This window comes from Salvelinus sp. IW2-2015, linkage group LG8 (genome assembly GCF_002910315.2).
Source record: "Salvelinus sp. IW2-2015 linkage group LG8, ASM291031v2, whole genome shotgun sequence".
NCBI classification, from domain to species: Eukaryota; Metazoa; Chordata; class Actinopteri; order Salmoniformes; family Salmonidae; genus Salvelinus; species Salvelinus sp. IW2-2015.
This window is the reverse complement of record NC_036848.1, coordinates 3955317-3982959: the sequence shown is the minus strand read 5'-3', so window position 1 is coordinate 3982959 and position 27643 is coordinate 3955317. Positions and strand designations below refer to the sequence as shown.

The 27643-nt window shown below is 43.2% G+C and overlaps 1 protein-coding gene across 7 annotated transcripts; it reads left to right on the top strand.

Moving 5' to 3' along the window:
- Window positions 1-527: 527 nt before the first annotated feature.
- On the top strand, window positions 528-27458 carry LOC111967268 (N-terminal kinase-like protein). Of its 7 annotated transcripts, none has more exons than XM_070444691.1 (18): window positions 528-728; window positions 1559-1699; window positions 2035-2157; window positions 2707-2927; window positions 3083-3173; window positions 3321-3476; window positions 3812-3970; window positions 4387-4494; window positions 4612-4725; window positions 4899-5054; window positions 15748-15936; window positions 22715-22790; window positions 24198-24404; window positions 25218-25363; window positions 25524-25610; window positions 25981-26286; window positions 26476-26554; window positions 26699-27458. In XM_070444691.1, exons 1-18 carry the CDS (start codon window positions 621-623, stop codon window positions 26821-26823), a joined length of 2592 nt encoding a protein of 863 aa, XP_070300792.1. In that variant the 5' UTR covers window positions 528-620; the 3' UTR covers window positions 26824-27458. The 7 variants fall into 7 exon arrangements, with proteins under 7 accessions (XP_070300792.1, XP_023847936.1, XP_023847933.1 ...); XM_023992168.2 differs by having other exon boundaries at window positions 25524-25619; XM_023992165.2 differs by having other exon boundaries at window positions 25524-25619; window positions 26696-27458.
- Window positions 27459-27643: the final 185 nt, after the last annotated feature.

Genomic DNA, 27643 nt, shown 5'->3' with positions numbered 1-27643 from the left:
TGTAAGGGTAAATTGAAGTGACACAAATTGGAGCGGTCAATCGAATCCCCTATGCGGGGGCGATTAAAATAATTGGTTAAACAAGTAATCTTAGTGAAGAGATGGTAGTGGATACACCACAGCCTGTGGTAAATGTTAGCTGCCAAACAAAAGATACCCTGTGTTTTAAAAATGTGGATTTTGTTGAATTCATTTCCACAGTTAGAAACTGTACAGCACAAGTCTCAAATAAGTCGAAAAAACTAGACATTATTGTGGCTGCAGTTGAAAGGTTTCTGGGACTGAAGGATTTTACATCGAAATACTTCCAAGGGGTACTGACGCCGGAAGACACGCCATCCCAGGTTTCCCTTGAGACTGTAGGGATCAGATCTGTTTATTTTTAACCGATTTTTTGGTGGGAGGCACATTAAATTGTGTGATCGCCAAAATACCATAGAAGAAGAAGTCAACATTTGAATCACCCACTGCCTACACTCGCCAGTCTGGCACTCTGCCCCCCCCCCCCCCCAAGTGGTGGAATCAACGACAGGGAAGGATCTGATCTATCCGGAGTAGCTAGCCTGCTAGCAGGCTGCGGTTCGCCATAGCTACGTAGTTGTTTGCTTGATGTAGGAGCGATGTGGTCCTTTTTCGCTCGGGATCCAGTCAAAGACTTTAATTATGAAATTTTACCGGACACTCAAGACACGTCCGGAATATGGACACTGCATCGAGGCAAGCGAAAGGTAAATACAATAGTGGGGGCAGACATATATTTGACAGATGTCTTGTTAGCTTGCTAGCTAGCTGATACAAGGCAAGGCCTCGCTAGCTAGCTATGACTGAGTTCAAGGCAGGACACCATTCTTATTTATGGGATGAAATTGAATGTTAAATTGCCATACATGATTATCACGATGTATGTCTAATATATAGATGGTGTTGTCCGGATATTTATCGCCTAGTTAAAACAGCACAGTTAGCGAACGTTACTTGTAGGCTAGCATAGTTAATGTTAGCTATGTTTTGTTTATGCAGGGACACGTATTATCGCCACGTCAATCTCTGCTACAGTTATTAGCTAGCTAACGTTAGCTATCTAGCCACTGGTGTCAACTATAACGAGCTAGTTAACGTTACATGCTCATGCAAAATGTATTTCGACAAACTGTCATGACAAATAATGATGTCGTTAGCACACTGTCATTCTTGTTCTGCCTGGTAACTTAGCTAGTTAGCTAACTACTAACGTTATCGGCTAATTTGTCAAAGGTTCCGCTTAGCATTGTTTTTTCCTTTTACTTATTGTTCAATGCCATGCAGATGCAATGGTGGAACCTTTGACGTACTTGTGTAGCTAGTTGACTGAGACAAATTGTATGGTGACATGACAACAACCCTTATTGCAAGGTTCAGGATCGAACAACACCACTCCTGTGATTGAGGTCTGGCCTCACCAGGGAGACTGTAACTTAATCTCCCTTAAATCACAATAACATCACCGCTAAACCTCGATAACATCTCTTCTCATACTAATGATGGATCATGACATTGTCACATTTTGACATCTCCTTAGACGGGTGGGGAACCACTATCGGTGTTTGTGTACGAGGTGTCAACAGGGACAGAGGAACAGACCCAGCTAGCCAAGGCAGCGTTCAAACGTATGAAGACCCTCCGACATCCCAACATCCTGGCCTATGTAGATGGATTGGAGGTGTGTGTCTGTGTGTTTCACACCAAATGCAAATAACATCACAATTTAGTTGATATTTAAAAGACCAACAACAGTATTGTACAACAATCATTCTGTCACMATTTTCTCAGTCTTCTGTATTTGTTTTTCTTGTAATTGTTTTTCATGCAGAGTGTGGTGAGTATCAAGGACTGAATCAGTTAGTTCCCCTGTCTCTCTTCTAGAGAGAAACAGTAGCTAGTGTGCTAGTCGTTAGTGTACTAACTGTATAATAGAACCATACTTAAAAGACTAATGCACATTTTAACAATGTCATTGTGAATGCATTAATGTTGTCTCTTTCTGGTGCCTTGCAGACAGAGAAGAGCCTGTACCTGGTCACAGAGCAGGTCACCCCCCTGGCAGCCCACCTGAAGGCCCAGTCAGAGAGGGGGGGCTCTGGGGAGCTGGAGGTGTCCTGGGGCCTGCATCAGACTGTGGTCAGTACACTGGAGGGGAGATGAGTGCTCTGATTTCCTGATGTGTTTCTTTATGTTGAGTGCTGCTTGTCCTTTATCAATCCTCTTCCACCTCTACTCCATTATCCTCCTTCCTTCCTCTCTATCAATCTCTTACTCAATGGAAAGATGACTCCATCTTGTCTAAGAAGGCACTTGTATATTAATCACACAGTACTGAATGTTCTCTAAACACCAGCCCGAAAGGCTCGTAGGAAGTCACATTAACTGCTACAGAGTTAAACAGGTTCACAGATACACCAGAATGGCGTCTAACTTTAACCATACAACACGGTCAGACATTTGATGCTGGCAGTTAAACAGGTCAAAGGTAGAGCATCAGTACTCAGTTACAACAGATGATTCTAGACTAACTTTCCTCAAACGAATGTATCTGTCTGAGTCTTCCCACACTTAAAATCATGTTTATTACATATCAATCTATACCAAATCAAATTCAGGCAAATAATTAGTCCATTGTTATGGGGAATTATTTGATTATCTCTCACACACTCTATTTCCCCCCTGTAGAAAGCCCTTAGTTTCCTGGTGAATGACTGCCACCTCCTCCACAACAACCTGGGTATCTGGGCTGTGTTTGTGGACCGAGCTGGAGAATGGAAGCTTGGCGGTCTGGACCACATGACCCCAGAGAACGGGGACGCCTCCACATCACTACCCTCCGCCAAAGCTGTTCACCCTGACATGGACAAATACGACGCCCCTGAATCACCAAACAGTGGAGAGAAATGGTGAGGCGGACAGAGAATAAGTTAAGAATGAAAGACTGATTTCATGAAAAATTGTCTTCCTGGGATCTCACATACAAAGGTTTTAGTTCAATGCTTGATGTAGTCTGAAGATACTTCATATTTGTATTGTCTGAGTCCATCTCTCTGTCCTCAAGGGCTGGGGATGTGTGGCGGCTGGGCTGTCTGATCTGGGAAGTGTTTAATGGTCCACTTCCCCGAGCCTCCTCCCTACGCTCCCTCGGAAAGGTACCCTCCTCCCCCACCCTTTACCTTCTAACATTTTACCAGAGCATCACACATTTTAAGAAAATCCTAGTGATTCTAATGTCCTCCTGTCAAAAAAAATCAAAGGTCATGAATTAATTGGAAGTGATGTGAAATGTTGTCCCTCAGATCCCTAAAGCATTGGTGCCACACTACTGTGAGCTGGTGGGGGCCAATGCCAGGGCCCGGCCTAACCCAGCCCGCTTCCTGCAAAACTGCAGAGCTCCTGGAGGATTCCTTAGCAACAGCTTCGTTGAGAGCAACCTTTTCCTAGAGGAGATCCAGGTGTGATTCCTGACCCCCATCCCAATATTCTTTATTTATTWTATTTTTTATTTTACCTTTTATTTAACTAAGCAAGTCAGTTAATTAACAAATTCTTATTTTCAATGACGGCCTAGGAACAGTGGGYTAACTGCCTGTTCAGGGGCAGAATGACAGATTTGTACCTTGTCAGTACAGGGATTTGAACTTGCAACCTTTCGGTTACTAGTCCAACTAGTCCAATATAGAAAAAGCTTTACACATTAAAGATGACACAGCTCTCATTGAAATGTGTTGACTTACCGATAAGATAGATTTCACTGAATAAAATGTTTTATCTATTCAATCTGATCCAGATCAAAGACCCAGCAGAGAAGCAGCAGTTCTTTCAGGACCTGAGTGAGAACCTGGACTCATTCCCAGAGGACTTCTGTAAGCACAAAGTGCTGCCACAGCTACTCACTGCCTTTGAGTTTGGCAATGCCGGTGCTGTCGTCCTCACACCTCTGTTTAAGGTATGTGTGCTGTGGAGGCAGAGAGGAGGGATTCAGATAGGAGAATAGATCACCGGCCTGGCATTTAATTGCCCCTCTCTTTTATGCAGAAGTGGGAAAACTATGTCATATCTATATAAAGCATAATCATTAAACGGCTTTTAAAGGCATTTCTTCATGAGGAAACATGCTTTTGGCAACTAATCATCTCCCACCCTCAAATCAATCAAATKTATTTTGTAAAGCCTTTTTTTACATCAGTAGTTGACACAACAGATACCCATCCAACCAGGCAGAATATAACCCCACCCACTTATCCAAAGCGCAGCCCCCCACACCACCAAGGGGATATCAACAGACCACTAACCCACTTCAGGATCCCGAGAGGGCAGAAAATCATTCCTTTTTCCATGTCTCTTTCTTTCTGTCTCTGTCAGGTGGGGAAGTTCCTGTCTGCAGAGGAGTACCAGCAGAAGATCATTCCTGTCATTGTGAAGATGTTCTCTTCTACAGACCGGGCCATGAGGATACGACTGCTTCAGCAGGTACAGTGTACCACACATCAGAGTACAGAGGCAGCCATTACACCAGAATGAGTGTTTGCTGCAGAACCCTTGTTTTATTCCTCTTTCCAACCCCGTCCTCATCTCTCTTTCCTTCAGATGGAGCAGTTTGTTCAGTATCTAAACGATGCAGCGGTGAACTCACAGATCTTCCCTCATGTCGTTCACGGTTTCACAGACACAAACCCAGCCATCAGAGAACAAACTGTCAAGGTATAACTGGCTCACCAACTCTGTCAGACTTATCCTCACAAGACCAGGTGGCTTCACTTCTTTATTCAAGTGTAACTGAAAGTGTACCTTCCCTGTGGATAATGGTGTTCTCAAAGGTCTGTTCTTGTTGTTAAATGGTTTTGATGCCTCTTTCTTTTCTCTCCTTCTCCCAGTCCATGCTGCTGCTGGCCCCCAAGCTGAATGAGAGTAATCTGAATCAGGAGCTAATGAGGCACTTTGCACGGCTGCAGGCGAGAGATGAGCAGGGACCAATCCGCTGCAACACCACCGTGTGCCTGGGAAAGATCGCCCCCTACCTCAACGCTGGGGTAACTCACCTGCTTTCTCTCTCTCTCTCTCTCTCTCTCTCCATAGATCTATAGATAGAATGGGTTGTATTTACAATGGTGTTTGTTCTTCACTGGTTGTCCTTTTCTTGTGGCAACAAATCTTGCTGCTGTGATGGCACACTATGGTATTTCACCCAATAGATATGATTTATTGAAATTTGATTTGTTTTAAAATGTGTGGGTCTGTGTAATCTGAGGGAAATATGTATCTAATATGGTCATACATTTGGCAAGAGGTTAGGAAGTGCAGCTCAGTTTCCACATAGCCTGTCTTCTCTTGAGAGCCAGGTCTGCCTACAAGGCTATGCTCACGGAATCTAGTCTGTACATAGTCAAAGTTGTCCTTCATTAAGTTCCGGTCAGTCACAGTGGTCAGGTATTCTGCCACTGTGTACTATCTGTTTAGGGCCAAATAGCATTCTAGTTTGCTCTGATTTTTGTGTCAAGGAATAATTTCTTTGTTATGAAGGCAGTCAAAAGGCAGTCAAATTCCACGTGACCGTTTAGTCACGGTAATTAGACTTCTCCAAGCTCTGATGCTGCTGATGGTCATTGGTAGCCTACCAAACTTGCTAACTGCCTGGTATTCAGCACTCTATTGTCCCTCTAGATTTTTGACTACATTTGCATTGATGTCAGAGTGATTAATCAAACACTTCATGAGAGCTCATGTTGTTTTGATCACGCGGGCTGGGATATGTTCCGGTCAGCCTCAGAGAACAACATCGATCTATTCGCAGACTCGGTGAGTGAGTTTATAAAGAAGTGCATTGGAGATTGTGACTATTAAAACCTACCCTAACCAGAAACCGTGGATGGATGGCAGCATTCGCACAAAACTGAAAGTGCGAACCATCGCATTTAACCATGGAAAGAGGACTGGGAATATGGCTGAATATAAACAGTGTAGTTATTCCCTCCACAAGGCAATCAAACAAGCTAAATGCCGGTACAGGGACAAAGTGGAGTCGCATTTCAACGGCTCAGACACGAGACGTATGTGGCAGGGTCTACAGGAAATCACAGACTACAAAAAGAAAACCAGCCACGTCATGGACACCGACGTCACGCTTCCAGACAAACTTAACACCTTCTTTGCCCGCTTTGATGATAACACAGTGCCACTGTCGCGGCCCGCTAATAAGGACTGCGCTCCTTCTCCGTGGCCGACGTGAGTAAAACCTTTAAACGTGTTAACCCTCGCAAGGCTGCTGGCCCAGGTGGCATCCCTAGCCACGTCCTCAGAGCATGCGCAGACCAGATGGCTGGTGTGTATACGGACATATTCAATCGCTCCCTATCCCAGTCTGCTGTCCTCACATGCTTCAAGATGTCCACCATTGTTCCTGTAMCCAAGAAGGCAAAGATAACTGAACTAAATGACTACCGCCCTGTAGCACTCACTTCTGTCATCATGAAGTGCTTTGAGACTAGTCAAGGATCATATCACCTCCACCTTACCGGCCACCCTAGACCCACTTCAGTTTGCATACCGCCCCAACAGGTCCACAGACAATGCAATCGCCATCACACTGCACACTGCCCTATCCCATCTGGATGAGGAATACCTATGTAAGAATGCTGTTCATACAGCTCAGCATTCAACACCATAGTACCCTCCAAGCTTATCATCAAGCTGGAGGCCCTGGGTCTCAACCCCACCCTGTGCAATTGGGTCCTGGACTTTCTGACGGGCCGCCCCCAGGTGGTGAAGGTAGGAAACAACATCTCCACTTCGCTGACCCTCAACACTGGGCCCCCACAAGGGTGCATGCTCAGCCCCCTCTTGTACTCCCAGTTCACTCATGACTACTTGGCCACGCACGCCTCCAACTCAATCATCAAGTTTGCAGATGACACAACAGTAGTGGGCTTGATTACCAACAACGACAAGACGGCCTACAGGGAGGAGGTGAGGGCACTCGGAGTGTGGTGTCAGGAAAACAACCTCCACTCAACGTCAACAAAACAAAGGAGATGATCATGGACTTCAGGAAACAGCAGAGCGAGAACCCTCCTATCCACATCGATGAGACAGCAGTGGAGAAGGTGGAAAGTTTTAAGTTCCTCGGCGTACACATCACGGACAAACTGAAATGGTCCACCCACACAGACAGCGTGGTGAAGAAGGCGCAACAGAGCCTCTTCAACCTCAGGAGGCTGAATACATTTGCCTTGTCACCCAAAACCCTGACTAACTTTTACAGATGCACAATCGAGAGCATCCTGTCAGGCTGTATCACCGCCTGGTTTGGCAACTGCACCGCCCTCAACCGCAAGGCTCTCCAGAGGGTGGTGCGGTCTGCACAATGCATCACCGGACGCAAACTACCTGCTCTCCATGACACCTACATCACCCGATGTCACAGGAATGCTAAAAAGATCAAGGACAACAGCCACCCAAGCCACTGCCTGTTCACACCACTACCATCCATAAGGCGAGGTCAGTACAGGTGCATCAAAGCTGGGACCGAGAGACTGAAAAACAGCTTCTATCTCAAGGCCATCAGACTGTTAAATAGCCATCACTAGCACAGAGAGGCTGCTGCCTGCATTGAGACCCAATCACTGGCCACTTTAATAAATGGATCACTAGTCACTTTAAACAATGCCACTTTAATAATGTTTACATATCTTAGATTACTCATATCATATGTATATACTGTATTTTATACCATCTATTGCACTTTGCCTATGCCGCTCGGCCATCGCTCATCCATATAATTATATGTACATATTCTCATTCACCACTTTTTAGATTTGTGTGTATTAGGTAGTTGTTGGGAAATTGTTAGATTACTTGTTAGATATTACTGCACTGTCGGAACTAGAAGCACAATCATTTCGCTACACTCGCATTAACATCTGCTAATATATATGTGGCCAACAAAATGTGATTTGATTTGTTGCGCAACATTTCAATAGGCTATGCAATTGCGTGAGAAAACGAGAGTGATGGCCTCTAGTAACAAGAGGATCAGCTTTCTATAGGCTAGGCCTACTATATTTATTCATCAGCTTTCCTAATATTAAGCACATAGGCTATACTCCTGTTGTAAATATAACCAACCAGGCTGGCATGAAAATAAACCACGGGAAAAGCGTCCTCCATTCGCTATTTAAATGCATAAATGACATGTATTTTTTCAGCTGCCCCTGTTGTGCAGGATAATGATCCATTCTAAATCCAAGTTAATTTCACACATACACTAAATAATATATGTAAAGACAAGATTAAATCAAGAATATATAGCCTATCACTTGTGAATTATATATCACTTGTGAATGATGCCCAGCATAAGAAACCAAGCCTTTTTTTGCGACTTTTTCGAAAYGTAGTCGCACACCTCGTGTAGCCTAGCCTTCTTAAAATTAAGTACATKAATCTGCTTTACAAGGGGTGTAGAGCCTAACACAAGCAGCTCGTGAGTTTCAAGTTTGGGGAAGATGGATTTTCACCATAAAAATGCACATTTATAATAAAAGCATTACAAGCATAATTGCATTTGCGGTCACTTTTGATAATGGTGTTTTCCGCTAATTGAACATTTGCACTTATAGACTACTACCATATGTGCATTGCTGCTCTTATAATGTGAAGAAATATTAGAATAGTTYCAACATTTTAAGATTAACATTCAGATCTGTTGCGTCAGCCACATTGCGTAAACATAATTTTTTTATGCTAGTGGTTGTAATAATTTGGGATCTATCGCATCCCACAACTGTCCCAGACTGTTTGGAATATTTATTTATCGCTCAGAATAGAATAGGTCGACTTTTGTACTATGGAGGATAGTAGATTGACATAGGCTAGTGCTTTTGCTGTTAAACTGTTCGTTAGGTCTACTCATCTGTTGGCTGACGAAAAGTAAATGTGGACAGTTCTTCCAAAATCTTCAATATGCACCTCGTAATTCGATAAGGACATGCACAGTTGTGTTCCTGATGAGTCTGTCTTCACTTGTAGCCTGTGAGCCAACCACGTGATGGAGCGCTCCGAGACAGGATTGTGTCGAGGCACAGATCTGGGGAAGGATACCAAAACATTTCTGTAGCATTGAAGGTCCCCGAGAACACAGTGGCCTCCATCATTCTTAAATGGAAGAAGTTTAGAACCACCAAGACTCTTCCTAGATCAGTCTCAAAGTGAGAAATCAGGGGAGAAGGGCCTTGGTCAGGGAGGTGACTGAGAACCCAATGGTCACTCTGACAGAGCTCTAGAGTTCCTCTGTGGAGATGGTTGCCCTTCTGGAAGGTTCTCCCATCTCAGCAGCACTCCACCAATCAGGCCTTTATGGTAGAGTGGCCAGACTGAAGCCACTCTTCAGTAAAAGGCACATGACATCCCACTTGGAGTTTGCCAGATTCTCTGGTCTGATGAAACCCAGATTGAACTCTTTGGCCTGAATGCCAAGCGGCACGTCTGGAGGAATCCAGGCACCGGTCACCACTTGGCCAATACCTTCTCTACGGTGAAGGCAGCATCATGCTGTGGGGATGTCTTTCAGCAGAAGGGACTGGGYGGCTAGTCAGGATCAAGGGAAAGATGTATGGAGMAAAGTACAGAGATACTTTATAAAAACGTGCACAGGACCTCAGACTGGGGCGAAGGTTCACCTTCCAACAGGACAATGACCGTAAGCACACAGCCAAGACAATGCAGGAGTGGCTTTGGGACAAGTCTCGGAATGTCCTTGAGTGGCCCAGCCAGAGCCCGGACTTGAACTTGATTGAACATTTCTGGAGAGAACTGAAAATAGCTCTGCAGCGACACTCCCTATCCAGCCTGACAGAGCTTTAGAGGATCTGCATAGAAGAATGGGAGAAACTCCCCAAACACATGTATGCCAAGATTGTAGCATCATACCCAAGAAGACGCGAGGCTGTAATCGGTGCTAAAGGTGCCTCAACAAAGTACTGAGTAAAGGGTCAGAATACTTATGTAAATGTTTTTTTTTATACATTTGCAAACATTTCTAAAAACCTGTTTTTGCTTTGTCATTATGGAGTATTGTGTGTAGATTGAGGGGGAAAAAATATTTAATCAATTTTAGAATAAATCTGTAAAGTAACAATGCGGTAAAAGTCAAGGTGTCTGAATACTTTCCAAATGCACTGTGTGGAAGGTTTGGGAATCGCTTCCTTTTAGATGGTTGTAGAATTTCTGGGTTTGGATAATTAGTGGGTATCTGCCTAATTCTGTTCTGCGTGCATTATTTGGTGTTTTACGTTGTACACAGATGTTTTTGCAGAGTTCTGCATGCAGAGTCTCAATTGGTGTTTGTCCTGTTTTGTGGTTGGTGAGCAGACCCCAGACCTCACAACCATAAATGGCAATGGTAACTAATTCATGTATTTTTAGCCAGATCTTAATTGGGATGTTGAATTTGATGTTCCTTTTGATGGCGGAGAAGGCCCCTCATGCCTTGTCTCTCAGATTGTTCACAGCTTAGTGGAAGTTATCTGTGGTGCTGATATTAAGGCCGAGGTAGATATAGTGTTTTGTGTGCTCTAGCGCAACTGTGTCTAGATGGAATTTGACCTTTTTTGGAACACCATTATTTTTGTCTTACTCAGAGTTACTGTCAGGGCCCAAGTCTCACACAATCTGTGCAGAAGATCTAGGTGCTGCTGTAGGCCCTCCTTGGTTGGGGACAGAAGCACCAGATCATCAGCAAATAAGACATTTGACATTAAATAAATAAAAATATCAAACTTTATTTGTCACATGCGCCAAATACAAGTGTAGACCTTACTGTGAAATGCTTACAAGCCCTTAACCAACAGTGCAGTTCAAGAAAGAGTTAAGAAAATATTTACCAAATAAACTAAAGTAAAAAAGTAACACAATATCAAGGCTATATACAAGGTGTCCCGAGTCAATGAGCGGGGGTACAGGTTAGAGGTCATTTGTACATGTAGGTAGGGGTGAAGTGACTATGCATAGATAATAATAAATAGTGAGTAGCAGCAGTGTACAAAACAAATGGAGGGGGAGGGTGGTGGTGTCAATGTAAATAGTGCGGTGGCCATTTGAGTCATTGTTCAGCAGTCTTATGGCTTGGGGGTAAAAGCTGTTAACTTCTTATGGCTGCATCCCGCTAACGGGATCGATATGACAACAGCCAGTGAAAGTGCAGGGCGCCAGATTCAAACAACAGACATCTCATAATTAAAATTCCTCAAACATGTGTTTTATATCATTTTAARGGTAATCTTGTTGTTAATCCCACCAAAGTGTCCGATTTCAAATATGCTTTTCAGCGAAAGCACTACAAACGATTATGTTAGGTCACCACCAAACCACAATAAGCACAGCCATTTTTCCAGCGAAATATAGCAGTCACAAAAAGCAGAAATCGAGATAAAATTAATCACTAACCTTTGATGATCTTCATCAGATGACACTCATAGGACTTCATGTTACACAATATATGCATGTTTTGTTTGATAAAAGTTCGTATTTTATATAAAAAAATCAGAGTTTACATTGGCGTGTTACATTCACTAGTTCCAAAAACATCAAGTGATTTTGCATAGCCACATCGTTTCAACAGAAATACTCATCATAAATGTAGATGATAATACAAGTTATACACATGGAATTATAGATATACCTCTCCTTAATGCAACCGCTGTGTCAGATTTCAAAAAAACTTTACGGAAAAAGCAAATCATGCAATAATCTGAGACGGTGCTCAGAACAATAGCCAAATTAGCCGCCATGTTGGAGTCAACAGAAACCAGAAAATACATGATAAATGTTTCCTTACCTTTGATGAACTTCATCAGAATGCAGTCCTAGGAATCCCAGGAACACAATAAATGCTTGATTTGTTCGATAATGTCCGTTATTTATGTCCAATTAGCTCCTTTGGTTAGCGCGTTTGGTAAACAATTCCAAAGTCACAAAGCGCGTCCACTATAACGTGACGAAATGTCCAAAAGTTCCATAAGTCAGTAGAAACATGTCAAACGATGTACTGAATCAATCTTTAGAATGTTGTTAACATCTTGAATAACGTTCCAACCGGAGAATTAGATTGACTTCAGTTGAGAGAGGCAGCTCCGTTCCATATCACGTGAACGCGCGTGGTCAAAGCATGGTCAGCTCGTGGCAGTGGTGACTAATTCCTGTCTCCTTCGGCCTCCCTTCACATTTAGAGTCATCAGACAAAGTTCTATTGACTGTTGACATCTAGTGGAAGCCGTAGGAAGTGAAAACTCATCAACATCTCACTGTAATTTCATTGAGAGCTTGGTTGAAAATCTGCCACCTCCAAACAGGAAGTGGATCTTCTCAGGTTTTTGCCTGCCATATGAGTTCTGTTATACTCACAGACATAATTCAATCAGTTTTAGAAACTTCAGCGTGTTTTCTATCCAATACTAATAATACTATGCAAATATTAGCAACTATGACTGAGGAGCAGGCCGTTTACTCTGGGCACCTCTGTGCACCTTTCATCCAAGCTACTCAATACTGCCCCTGCAGCCATAAGAAGTTAAGGAGCCTTTTGGTCCTAGATTTGGCGCTCCAGCACCCCTTGCCGTGCAGTAGGAGAGAGAACAATCTGACTTGGGTGACTGGAGTCTCTGGACAATTTTTTGGGCTTTCCTCTGACCACCTAGTATATAGGTCCTGGATGGCAGGAAGCTTGGCCCCAGTGATGTACTGGGCCGTATGCACTACCTTTTGTAGCGCCTTTCGGTTAGATGCCGAGCAGTTGCCATACCAGGCGGAGATGCAACCGGTCAGGATGCTCTCGATGTTGCAGCTGTAGAACCTTTTGAGGATCTGGGGACCCATGCCAAATCTTTTCAGTCTCTTGAGGGGGTAAAGGTGGTGTCGTGCCCTCTTCTCGACTGTCTTGGTGTGTTTGTACCATGATAGTTCGTTGGTGATGTGGATTCAGATTCTAGAAGTGTGAGGGCGGGGGCTGTAGACTGTTCTAGTGCCCCCGCCAATTCGTTTATATATACAGTTGAAGTCGGAAGTTTACATACATTTATGTTGGAGTCATTAAAACTCGTTTTTCAACCACTCCACAAATTTCTTGTWAACAAACTATAGKTTTGGCAAGTCGGTTAGGACATCTACTTTGTGCATGACACAAGTCATTTTTACAACAATTGTTTACAGACAGATTATTTCACTTACAGTGAATTATATCACAATTCCAGTGGGTCAGAACTTTACATACACTAAATTGACTGTGCCTTTAAACAGCTTGGGAAATTCCAGAAAATTATGACATGGCTTTAGAAGCTTCTGATAGGCTAATTGACATAATTTGAATCAATTGGAGGTGTACCTGTGAATGTATTTCAAGGCCTACCTTCAAACTCAGTGCCTCTTTGCTTGACATCATGGGAAAATCAAAAGAAATCAGCCAAGACCTCAGAAAACAAATGGTAGACCTCCACAAGTCTTGGTTCATCCTTGGGAGCAATTTCCAAGCGCCTGAAGGTGCCACATTCATCTGTACAAACAATAGTACGCAAGTATAAACACCATGGGACCACGTAGCCGTCATACCGCTCAGGAAGGAGATACGTTCTGTCTCCTAGAGATGAATGTACTTTGATGCGAAAAGTGCAAATCAATCCCAGAATAACAGCGAAGGACTTTGTGAAGATGCTGAGGGAACAGGTACAAAGGTATCTATATCCACAGTAAAACGTGTCCATATCGACATAACCTGAAAGGCCGCTCAGCAAGGAAGAAGCCACTGCTCCAAAACCGCCATTAAAAAAGCCAGCCTACGGTTTGCAACGCACATAGGGACAAAGGTCGTACTTTTTGGAGAAATGTCCTCTGGTCTGATGAAACAAAAATAGCAGAAGAACACCATCCCAACCGTGAAGCACGGGGTGGCAGCATCATGTTGTGGGGTGCTGTGCACTTCACAAAATAGATGGCATCATGAGGTAGGAAAATTATGTGGATATATTGAAGCAACATCTCAGACATCAGTCAGGAAGTTAAAGCTTGGTCGCAAATGGGTCTTCTAAATGGACATTGACCCCAAGCATACTTCCAAAGTAGTGGCAAAATGGCTTAAGACAACAAAGTCAAGGTATTGGAGTGGCCATCACAAAGCCCTGACCTCAATCCTATAGAACATTTGTGGGCAGAACTGAAAAAGCGTGTGCGAGCAAGGAGGCCTACAAACCTGACTCAGTTACACCAGCTCTGTCAGGAGGAATGGACAAAATTCACCCAACTTATTGTGGCAAGCTTGTTAAACAATTAAAGGCAATGCTACCAAATACTAATTGAGTGTATGTAAACTTCTGACCCACTGGGAATGTGATGAAAGAAATAAAAGCTGAAATAAACACTCTCTACTATTTTCTGACATTTCACATTCTTAAAATATGGTGATCCTAACTGACCTAAAACAGAGTATTTTTACTAGGATTAAATGTCAGGAATTGTGAAAAACTGAGTTTAAATGTATTTGGCTAAGGTGTATGTAAACTTACGACTTCAACTGTACAGTATGTTGAAGACAGTGGGGTTCAAGCTCACTCCGTCTCAACCCACGGCCCTGTGGAAATAAATGGGGGTTTTTGTTGCCAATTTTAACTGCACACTTATGTCCTTGTTTTTTATAAAGTCGTATGTTTTTCCCCCAACACTGCTTTCCATCAATTTGTATAGCAGACCCTCATGCCAGAGTCAAGCTTTTTTTTATATTCAAAAAAGCATGAGAAGGGGTGTCAGTGGGCTGACTGTGAACACTCTGAGAGACTCTGTGTTGAGGTCAGTGATAAAGTCATCTACACTACTACTGCCAAGAGATGAGCTATAGKWGWACCYACMATAGAAGTCCCCTTGAAGCCTACCATTGACTATGTACAGACCCAGCGTGCGACAGAGCTCCAGGAGTTGTGACCCATGTTTGTCATAGTTGTCCAGGGGGGCATATTAGGGAGGGAATGCTGTCACCTCCAGGWAGGTGTCTGTCCCACTGTGTGCTGAGAGTGTTGTGTTCTGGCATGTAGTTCGCCACAGACCAGTACATGTCTGGAAATTGTTGATCTCCCCTCTAGGATGGAGAAGCTGTCATCATTAAAGTACATGGATACTGTAGGGGGGATATAGGTAGCACACATGAGGACATTTTTCTCTGTTGATCATTTCCTTATTAATTTGTTCCTGTTTTGAATAATTGAATAGAGTGGGATAGGTCTGCTCTACCAAATTAGCATACCCCTTGAGTCTCTTCCCTGTTTCACACCTGGTAGTTTGGTGGATGGGACTACCAGCTCTCTATAACCTAGAGGGAAACTCGTGAGTCCGTCTCCTCTATACCATGTTTCTTGTGGGATGACAATGTCTGTATTTCCAATTTTACTTGAAGTCTAGGTTCTTGCTCTTTAGTCCAAAGGCAGATGACCTCAGGCCTTGTATATTCCAGCATGAGATAGTAAAAGCTTTGTTTTCCATACTGTCTAGTGGTGTTTTGTGTGGTTTAGGCTCGGACCATTACAGTAGGTGTGAGCAGAGCATGTTGAGCAGCTCTCTCCCTCGCTCTCTGTTTAGCTCGCTCGCTCCTTGCTCTCTCTCTCCCTCTCCCCTTTTCTCTTCCCGTCTCCCCCTTTCTCGCTCTCACTCCTCCCTCGTTCGTGCTCTTATTCATACCTCTCCTTTCCTCCACAGACACGGCAACGAGTGTTGATCTCGGCGTTCTCTCGGGCCACTAAGGACCCCTTTCCCGCCTCTCGGGCGGCCGGGGTTCTGGGCTTTGCAGCGACCCACAACTACTACAGTGTGACAGAGAGTGCAGCACGGGTACTACCAACACTCTGTACCCTCACTGTTGACCCTGACAAGAACGTTAGAGATCAGGTGAGAAGCACTACAAACACCTTACGCATTGAAATAACTGCACTAGTACGTTTAGCTTGCATTAGGTTTAGAAATATTTCACCCTGGAGCTTCCGGTGACGCAACTTAGGAAATGGCTGCCTAGTTTTTCGTACTGCACATCGGTTGGGTATTTCCCCCCCCAAATTCAAGTATTTACTCTGAGCATTATAATAACTTACGCAAAATGGAAAAGGGGAAAATAGGAAAAGGTCGCGGAGCTACAACAACAAGACAGCAGAAGATATAATCGTTGATGAACCCGAAATGGCTAATGCTGGTGCAAATAAGATAGCAGCAGCAAAAGAACCCTCATTTCGTGAGGTGATGGAGGAATTGCGCAAGGCGCTCACAGGCTTACGAGAGGAACTTCGAGAAGATGTAAGAAAATAACTAAATGAGTTCAGGAAGGACATTAACCAGAAACTGGAAGAAAACAAATTAGAACTTCACAGCATATCTACAAGAATGGGGGACGCAGAACAGCGCATTGGAGAAACGGACACATGGAACTCCGCAGTCAAGGAAATACTTGAACAGTCACTGAAAAGCCAACACGCACTACAGGCAAAAGTGACAGAACTCGAAGGTTTCTCACGTCGAAACAACATTAGACTTTATAACGTAGTAGAGGGCGCAGAAAAAGACTCTGTGCCCAACTTGGTGGAGGGTCGATTCAAGGACATACTTGAAGACGGCACGGACCTGGGAATGGAGAGAGCACACCGAGCTCTGGCCTCAAACCCCCCCAGCGGCGCCCCACCAAGATCCATAGTAGTACGGTTCCTAAAATTCTCAGTCAAAGAGAAAGTCTTACATGCTACCTGGAAAAAGCCTGTTAACTTCCAAGGCCAACGAGTGTTCTTTGATCATGACTACGCGGGAGAGATACTGAAAAGAAGGRAAGAATACACCCCCATTAAGAAAGCACTTAAAGAGAAGGGTATTCGCTTCCAAACACCATACCCGGCAAAAATGCAGGTATTTCTGAAAAATGGCCCGGTTACATACGAGCATGCAGAYGAGGCGGCTGAGGACCTGAAGTCAAGGGGCTTCCCAGTGGAGTATACCGCCAGGAGAAAGGCGACATCACCAGCGGAAAGACTCGAGCAGGCTCTCCCATGGATCGTTGTCAACAAGCAAGGTCATGGAGAAAGAGGGAAACCATCTCGGCGAGAGGACGTTCACATCCGAGAGAGACTCAGGCATTTCCAACGGGAAGATRGAAGACACTGAATCGGATTTAACAGAGTTAATAGTTACCGCAGCTGTTAAGACTTTGGGTTGTTACGGTTGACATTGCAGTAGATAAAATATCTCCCCTATTTTCCCCCAATGCTGAACAAGGGTGAGTACCCAAAAGCATGTGATCTTTATGAACACATTAAGTAGCGGCACGTTAATAACATATATATAATAGCTAAGGATTAATGACACATTGACAACGGGGCGACAGAAGGGCATATCAAGGGGATGATTCATGATATGCACGCATGGCCGATATAGTTTTAACTTGTAATTAACCGATGTGTATAAGCGACGAAATAGGCGCCCTTATTATTTTCGGTTCCACCAGGTCTTGTTTGTGACTACGTCACGCATTTTCATATCTGAGCGAGGGGCMCATCCTGCRGACAGGCTCATCCCCTCAAACCCCAGAGGCAAGAGACAGTCCTCTGACATGGGAGTCCAAATACCAAAGTATTTTCCCACTTTGGTTTACTTTATTATCGTTCTTGATTTTTCATTCATTTTTAGGTTCATGATAAGCAGGCAGATATGGTGCACAGTTTTTTATTTATATCGATGCATCATCGGGAATTGAAGGTCATAAGTTTCAATGTAAACGGACTGGGGAGTGCCATCGAGAAGTAATGTAATAGCAAAGATGAAACGGGAGAGAGGTGACATACTATTCTGGCAGTAAACTCACTTATCCACACCTGAACACGAGAAACTCAAGAAAATGGGATATAGGAACACTTTTTTTTTTCTTCTTACAAAATGGGTAGAAGGGGAGTTGCAATCTTGATCCCAAATTCAGTTAATTTTGAGTTTGTCAGAAATAAAAGACAAGGAGGGTAGATTTATACTTGTTAAATGTAAACTGGATAACAAGGAAGTTACATTAAATAATGTATACGCACCCCCAGGGATTGACATGGTCTTCTACGGGAAGGTGTTTGATTTAATTGCCACAGAAACCACTGGCACTCTTATCTGTGGAGGGGATTTTAACACAATTCTAAACTCAAAACTGGACAGCACAAATCAAAATAGGAAAATGAGCCTAGTTGCCAAAAAGATCAATAGGATACTGCAGGGTCTAGGACTGCTCGATGTATGGCGTGACACCCACAAGACCGATAAGGAATATACTTTTTACTCAGCCCGCCACACTGAATACTCCAGGTTAGACTACTTTTTTATGTACAGTGCAGATAGACACAGGCTTAAGGATTGTAGGATCGGGCAGAGCGACTTATCAGATCATAATGGAGTTTACCTCACTCTACACCTTGATAGCAAACCAAGAAATACTATATGGAGACTTAATACAAGCATGCTGAATGATCCAGCATTCAAGGAATCAATAAAGACAGAATTGAACATCTATCTGGAGAATAATGATAATGGGGAAGTATCTCCTGCTACATTGTGGGATGCAGCTAAGGCAGTTATTAGAGGAAAGATCATAGCCACATCATCTCTCAAGAAAAAGATTAAAGCACAGAAACTGCTGAAATTACAGGAAACCCTAAGAAACTTAGAACGATCTCATAGTCAATACAAAGACCCTCTTATATTACGAGAGATTCAAAAGGTAAAACAGGAAAATGACCAGATTTATAGAGAAGAAGTAGAGAAAAAGCTTAGGTTCCTGAAACAACAACGATATTATGAAGCAGGCTCAAAGGCAACCAAATTACTAGCATGGAGACTCAGGAAACAACAAGCACAGAATACCATTTTCAAAATAACATGCAAATTAGATGAAATACAGAATGCATTTGAATCATATTAAACAAATCTGTACAAGCAACCAGAGAAGGCAGATGCACAGACAATAGAGCACTTTTTGAACTCACTTGATCTCCCCTCAATTGGGACAGAGCAAAACGATAGACTAACTTTAGAAATATCCACCGAAGAAATTAATAAAGMAATATCTCAACAAAAAGTCAACAAGTCTCCACGCACTGATGGCTTCCCTTCAGAATGGTTCAAGACCTTCAGAGAACAATTAGCACCTCTACTTAAGGCCTGTTTTAACTGGACTCTGAGGGAGGGGGGTCTCCCACCGTCATGGAGAGAGGCCATCATATCTGTAATCCCAAAAGAAGGTAAAGATAAGAAAGAATGCAGTTCATATAGACCTATCGCAATTCTTAACACAGATTATAAACTATATGCATCAATAATAGCCAAAAGAATGGAGAACATAATCCCAGAATTGATTGATGGAGATCAAACTGGTTTCATACAAAATAGGCAGACACAGGACAATATAAGGAGAACACTACATGTCATGGACCACATTACTCAGAATAAGACAAGTGCAATATTAATCAGTCTAGATGCAGAAAAAGCATTTGATTCAGTGGGATGGGATTACCTATTCCAAGTTATGGAAAGATTTGGTTTCAACAAAGAAGTGATACAGTGCATCAAAACACTGTATTCATGTCCGACCGCTAGAATAAAGATAAATGGACATTTGACAGGAACGATAAAATTAGAGCGAGGGGCAAGACAAGGCTGTAATCTTTCACCCACGCTCTTCTCCTTGTACCTCAAACCATTAGCACAGGCAATAAGACAGGACCCAACCTTAGAGGGAATAACAATAAGAGACAGTGAACATAAGATATGCATGTATGCGGATGACGTTCTGTTATTCCTTAAAGACCCAGGCTCAAGCGTACCTAGATTGATGGATGTTCTACAAACATTTGGAACATATTCAGGGTATGTGCTTAACGTACACAAGACCCAAGCCCTAGTATATAATGATACCCCACAGGAAGAGCTGAAGAGTAGGTATAACTTCACCTGGACCTCTTCATCCATTAAATATCTTGGAGTATACCTACCAAAAGATACACCCAAACTTTATTGCATGAATCACGATCACATCAACAGGTGATAGACAGGTGGAATTCACTTCCCTTAGATCTTAGTAGTAGAATTGAAACAATCAAAATGAACATCCTGCCGGGGTTACTGTATTTGTTCCAATCACTGCCCATAGAAATCCCACCTAAACAGTTTAGGGAATGGGATAAACGGATATCAAGGTTTATCTGGAACAGTAAGAGACCAGATATACAACATTACAATTACCAAAAAACTGTGGGGGTATGGCCTTACCAAACCTAAACGATTATTATGTGTCAGCCCAATTTGAGACCTCTGGTTTGTTGGTGCAATTCAGAATACGAATCCAAATGGAAAGACATCGAGACTACTTTGACAGAGATACCCATACAGTCAGTTTTGGGAAAAAAGGACATGGTAAAAGAAATATACAATAGACAAAATCAGTGGATTAATTTCTCTCTGAAGACATGGTTTAGGGTAGTTAAGCAAAATAATTTAGACGGAGAGATCAAACTGCTGAGTTGGCCCGCATACGACCCCAGCTTCATCCCTGCAACTCAGGACAGCAGATTTAAACAATGGACGCAGAAAGGCATCACATCATTCAGTACAATTATAAGGAATGGGGACCTAGATAACTTCCAGGACCTAAGTAAAAAAACATGGCTTGGATAAACAAGATTTTTACAGAAACCTACAAGTCCGACACTTTCTTAAGGGAGATAAAAGTGACTGACCCTCGAGCACCTCCAAAATTAATCCAAGTATTCACTAACGCATACAACTTGGGGAGTAACAAAAAAACGATATAAAATCTCTACTTGGGTATTCAATCCTCAAAGAAACATTCTACAAACTATATTAAAAATAAATGGGAGGAGGAACTTAACATTGAAATAACTGATGAAACATGGTTGAACATATTAGAGACTCAACAAAGCTCCACCAACTCAAGATCATGGAGAGAATCCTGTTGGAAGAATGTTATACGTTTCCTCATAACACCTAAACTGAAATCAAAACAGACTGGCTCACTACACCCTTGTTGGAGAGAATGTTATACGTTTCTTCATAACACCTAAACTGAAATCAAAACAGACTGGCTCCCTACATCCTTGTTGGAGAGGATGTTATACGTTTCTTCATAACACCTAAACTGAAATCAAAACAGACTGGCTCACTACACCCTTGTTGGAGAGAATGCGGTCTATTGAGGGCGGACCACTCTCATATCTTTTGGTCCTGCCCCGCAATCGAAACTTACTGGGGAGAAATAAGATCTAACATTGGAAAAATAATGGGATTTGACATAGAACAAACATTCATTTCTTTGTACTTGGGTGAAATACCTGATAACTTACACACTAGAGAAAAGTACCTCTTGAAGGTCTTACTGGCAGCCAGTAAAAAGGCTATCACTAGGAAATGGCTACAAAAAGACCCTCCCACAGTGACACAATGGATAGACATTGTAGAAGAAATACACCACATGGAGCGTATGACCTTTGCTTTAAGAACTCAACAGGAGAGAGGTCAGGAATACTGGGAGAAATGGTTTTCGTACTTGGAAAAGGTCTAATTCAAAGATGCCAATGTAACTGATATGATGATGAAGGTATGAAGTTCACTGTAACTGCCAGATCTTTTTTGTTGTTCTTTTATTTTACTTTATTTGTACTCTCTTTGTGTTCCTACAATAAAAACAAAGTATAAAAAATATATATATTTCACCCTGAACACTCCATCTGCATATGAAAATCTATGTTTACCTACTCTCTCATTTCACATTGCAACATTCCATCTGTAAGAAGGTTCCATCCAACCTTTTTATGCGCGTGAAGTATAAAAAATGCCACGACGGGCAGTAAACTTTCCAAATGTCGAAAAAACAAAATACGCTAGACAAGGTGGGATCTTTTTGTGTCTGTAAAATGTATTATGCGAGAAATGGCGGTGGAAACGCTTTTATGCGCAAATATTGATATAATAACCAACATATGGAAGTAAACTTTGAGTCTTGTGATGACCTGTGGTGTGGTTCTCCCACTACAACTGGAGAAAGCATGCAGTTTGTTAGGCTACAGATGAAATAAATAATGATGAACTTCACAGGGTGGTGACAGTACAAGGTGATGAGCTTGATGCTCCTTTCCAATAAATATCCAGGGTCTTATTCTGGTGACATGATCGACGCTTGGCTTCCATTTGACAAGCCMAAAATTATTTTGCTCCTTTGTTCATAATAATGTCATCATGTAGGCTATACATGCACTGTGTCTGCAAGCTGTTTGCTAGAGCGCAGTGCCAACACCAGAGTGGGTATATTTAGCTATATAGCGCAACATTTCTGGTGACGAAACCATCAGTGGAGTTGATTGCGATGGAAATCCATTTTAACTTTGTATTTTTATGTGAATTAAACGCAAAAGTTATTTTTATGTACGCTACGTCATCACACAGACTTTTGATCACAAGTAAATTTGATGGTGAGAAAATGCGCATAATTGTATTTAATGCCTTTTTTATTTATTTTTACATTTATTTAATTAATTAAAATGTTTTGTTATTTTTGTATTTATATATATATATTCGCATGAAAATTTGTTGCCAATTGGATAGAAACCTAGCTTGTGAAACATGTTTTTTTTCTGTCCCTCAGGCATTTAAAGCCATAAAGAGTTTCTTGACGAAGCTGGAGACTGTTTCTGAAGATCCAACCAAGCTGGCTGAAATAGGTCTGTACACAATCGCAAACCTCCAGGTCGCCAAAGACAACAAAGCCTCAAGCACTGATTTCACATTAAAGGGATAGTACGGGATTTTGGCAATGAAGTCCTTTATCTGCTTCCCCAGAGTCCGATGATCTCGTGGATAAAAATGTTTCTGTGTCCAGTATGAAGGAAGTTAGAGGTAGTTTTGTGAGGCCAATGCTAACTAGCGTTAGCTGTACCCAAAGACTTCCAGTCATTGCGCTAAGCTCGGTATCATTTGCTCGCAAAACTACAATATATAAATATATAACACACACACACACAAGTATGTGGACACCCCTTCAAATTAGTGGATTTTACTATTTCAGCCACACCTGTTGCTGACAGGTGTTTTAAAATCGAGCACACAGCCTTGCGATCTCCATAGACAAACATTGGCAGTAGAATGGCCTTATTGAAGAGCTCAGTGACTTCAACGTGGCACCATCATAGGATGCCACCTTTCCTACAAGTCAGTTCGTCAAATTTCTGCCCTGCTAGAGCTGCCCGATCAACTGTAAGTGCTGTTATTGTGAAGTGGAAACGTCTAGGAGCTTCATGAAATTGGTTTCAAATGGCTGAGCAGCCGCACACAAACTTAAGATCACCATGCGCAATGCCAAGCGGCGACTGGAGTGGTGTAAAGCTCGCCGTCATTGGACTCTGGAGCAGTGGAAGCGCATTCTCTGGAGTGATGAATCACGCTTCACCATCTGGCAGTCCGATGGATGAGTCTGGGTTTGGCGGATGCCAGGAGAACGCTACCTAGTGCCAACTGTAAAGTTTGGTGGAGGAGGAATAATGGTCTGGGGCTGTTTTTCATGGTTCGGGCTAGAACCCTTAGTTCCAGTGAAGTGAATTCTTGGCGCCACAGCATACAACATTCTAGACAATTCTCTGCTTCCAACTGGGTGGCAAGTTTGGGGAAGGTCCTTTCATGTTTCAGAATGACAATGCCCCCATGCACAAAGGGAGGTCCATACAGAAATGGTTTGCCGAGATCGGTGTGGAAGAAATTGACTGCCTTGATCTCAACCCCATCGAACACCTTTGGGATGAATTGGAACGCTGACTACGAGCCAGGCCTAATCGCCCAACATCAGTGCCCGACCTCACTAATGCTCTTGTGGCTGATAGCAAGTCCCCGCAGCAATGTTCCAACATCTAGTGGAAAGCCTTCCCAGAAGAGTGGAGGCTGTTATAGTAGGGGGATCAACTCCATATTAATGCCCATGATTTTGGAATGAGATGTTTGACGAGCAGCTGTCCACACTCTTGGTCATGTGGTATACCTGTAACTTCCTTCATTGCCAAAATCCCAAACTATCCCTTATAAGGAATCTTTTTGCAGCCTTTGAGTGTCTAATATTACTTATCTCCTTCTCAACCTAGAAAAGGATGTGATGTCATCAGCCCAGCCGGCTGGGGCAGCGGCCAGTTGGGCAGGCTGGGCAGTGACGGGGGTGTCCTCTCTGACCTCCAAGCTCATCCGGACCGGCCCGGGGGCAGAGGGGGGCAGCCCGGCCGAGAACACCCCTGTTGGTGGTGGTACTGCATCTCCTTGCGCCGGGAGCCCTGTGATAGATGAAGTACCCGGGGGTAAGGAACTGACTTATTTGCAGGATTACTCAGATCTTAAATATGTTTCTGTTTGATTTGGCATGGGTCCCCAGATCCTCAATGTTATACAGCTGCACCATCGAGAGCATCCTGACTGGTTGCATCACTTCCTGATATGGCAACTGCTCAGCATCCGACCGTAAGGCGCTACAGAGAGTAGTGCCTACAGCCCAGTACATCAAGCTTCCTGCCATCCAGGACCTATATACTAGGCGGGGTCAGAGGAAGGACCAAAGAATTGTCAGACTCCAGTCACCTAAGTCGTAGACTGTTCTCTCTGCTACTGCACGGCAAGCGGTACCAGAGCGCCAAGTCTAGGTCCAAAAGGCTCCTTAACAACTTCAATCCCCAAGCCATAAGACTGTTAATCAAATGGCCACCCAGACTATTTGCATTGACCCCCTCCCTTGTTTTTACACTGCTGCTACTCGCTGTTTATTATCTATGCGTAGTCGCTTTACCGCTACCTACATGTACAAATTACCTCGCCTAACCTGTACCCCCGCACATTGACCCGGTACCCCCTGTATATAGTTATTGTTGTTTTATTCTAACTTTTTTAAATGTATTTTACTTTAGTTTATATTAGTAAATATTTTCTTAACTGCATTGTTGGTTAAGGGCTTGTAAGTAATTTCACAGTTGTATTGTGACAAATAAAATTTGATTCTATACATAAGGGTGGCATCCCCCATAGAAACATAGGAAGAGCCGGCAAAGCTGTATCTATCAGTTAATGGCATCCGCTATTTACAGCCACCTTTCACCTCACCGTTCTCCTCATTCCTCCAGGCTCTGAAGTTAAACCACCGCCGGCCTCCATGACTCTACCAATTGCTTCTGGCCTTGCTACCCAATCAGACTCTCCTAAGGTGACCGAAAAGAACGAGGAGCCAATCGGAGACCGGTGGGATGACGAGGACTGGGGAAGTTTGGAGGTAATTGGCATGGAATGGTTTTGGGGTGGGATTCGACAGTTGGGACCGTGGGACGTCAACTGTCACGGAACATGGGAAACAGTGATGTTTGTATTGGAGAGGCATGTTCTATTTTATCAGTTAACTCATTCAACTACTCTCGCTCTCTCTCCCCCCACAGGACCCAGAGAAGGTACAGGCAGCAGACCCAGATGACTGGAACTCTTCTGATTGGTCAGGAATGTCTTCTGTCAAAAAGAAGGCCAGTGTAAGAGGAGTACGTATCTGGTTTTCAGGGAGGCAGAATGTTTGAATAGAGTCAAAGATAATGGCACATTGCATAGTCATGCTATTTCTGTAAAGTAACTAACACTCGTCTTATCTTACTAGCTCTGGCTTTGATGATATATACTTAATTGAGGAAAAATGTACTTACTATGACAGAGATGTGGTTGTCTCACCTAGCTGTCTTCTCTCTGGATAAGAGCATCTGCTAAATGACTAATTTGTAAATACATTCCTGTCTGCAATTTCTTGAAAGTTCCAACCTACTGAACAATGGTCCATGATTTAAAACCGTGTGCATGCTGAAACTTCATGGGGAATATTCATTCATTGCTGTCTCCGATTCCATCCAGGTGGGTCTAGCAACTTCTGATGCAGTGAAAAAGCAGAGCTCTGATTGGAGCAGCTCGGGCTGGGATGCCGACGACAGCTGGTCCAATGAGAAGGAGGCTGACGGCCAGGGTCAGAGTTCACCAGGAGAGGAGGCGTGGGGCAATGACTGGGAGGAGGAGGGAACGACTGCTCCGGCCACTAAGAGTGCTGCTCTGCCGGAGGGGGTTCGGTTAGCCAGCGAGTATGACTGGGACAGTAAGGGAGMCACGCAGACGGACTTCCTTGCCAACGTGTCTCAGAGAGCAATGCCCACCCCCATTGCTACGGTGAGGAGAGGGGGGGGCTTTATAAATAAACGTTTGACAGGAGTAGGCTTTGTGTTTTGAAGAACTGACAAACAGGCTTGTCAAAGTGGAGGTAAAAGTTGATGTTGAGTGGGGAACATTTGAGGTGGAAATGGAAGGACAATGCATGTTTTAATGTGCGCTGTGCATGTGTTTTCTGGTTCATGCTAGGCTGTTGATGGCTGGAATGCAGAGCCTGCTGGAGACTGGGGAGCCGAGGAGAGCTGGGAGTCTGTGGACGGAAGTCAAGGTGAGTCTCAACCTGCTCTAACTTCTCTATACTCKATCTCTCTCAATGATCTGAAACCAGGGAGTCCTTTTAATGAGATGCTGTTCATGTTATAAGGCTCAAGTCAAATGATAACAGCTGTCTGTCTTTTTGTTTCCTAAGCAGGCCTAAGCAAGGCAGAGCTGGCCAAGAAGAAACGTGAGGAGAGGAGGAAAGAACTGGAGGCCAAACGGGCAGAACGCAAGGCAGCGAAGGGTCCTCTCAAACTGGGTGCTCGGAAACTGGACTGACTGGAAGGAAGAGGAGGGCTGGCGGAAGACAGGAAGCGAAGCAGAGAGTGCTATGATGACTTTCCCCTGACTCCCACAGAGAGGGTGGAATGTATGGAAGGTTCAACATTCCATAATGAAAAAAAGATTGAAGAAGAGACACTGTGAACTTGACGACTGTGCAAGCTGCTCATTGGCTGAGGGGATCAGAGCACCAGAGGCTGAGACATGTCTCATCCAGACTATTACGGGGTTTAAACATTGCATTCACATTACAACGCAAATATTGTTTTTATATAAAAACAAAGATGTAAAGAAATGTACATAGTTGGTGCATTTGTCTGAAAATGTTTTTTTATTATTATATTGACATAAAATGTGTATATGCTGAATGTTCACATATACGCATAAATGGGTTATGAATGTTTTATATGAGCTGTCATTGCAGAAATAAGACTGATAGTCTTCATGCATGGTCTGTATATGGGACTTACCTACCAAAAGACATATGGTACTTCCCTGAAGGGTAATGCTGGGACACGTTCAGCAGGGCACAACGTTGTGGAACAGTCTGATAGAAATATGTTATGTAGAACAAACATTCCTCTCACATAGAATAAGGGATCATGTCAAGTCTATTCATGATATTTCTATATTTGTTTGCCAACTGAATGTGTCTCTGTTGATTAAAGGTACCTCACTGTACGCAGATGAATAATATACACCTGGCCTACATCCCCTCGGAGCCAATCAGTTATCATTAGTGGTGGTGGGTTGACTGACTTGAAGCCTTCATATTCAGCATGGATGGTGTTAACATGCAATTTTACCTGTAGCTTCC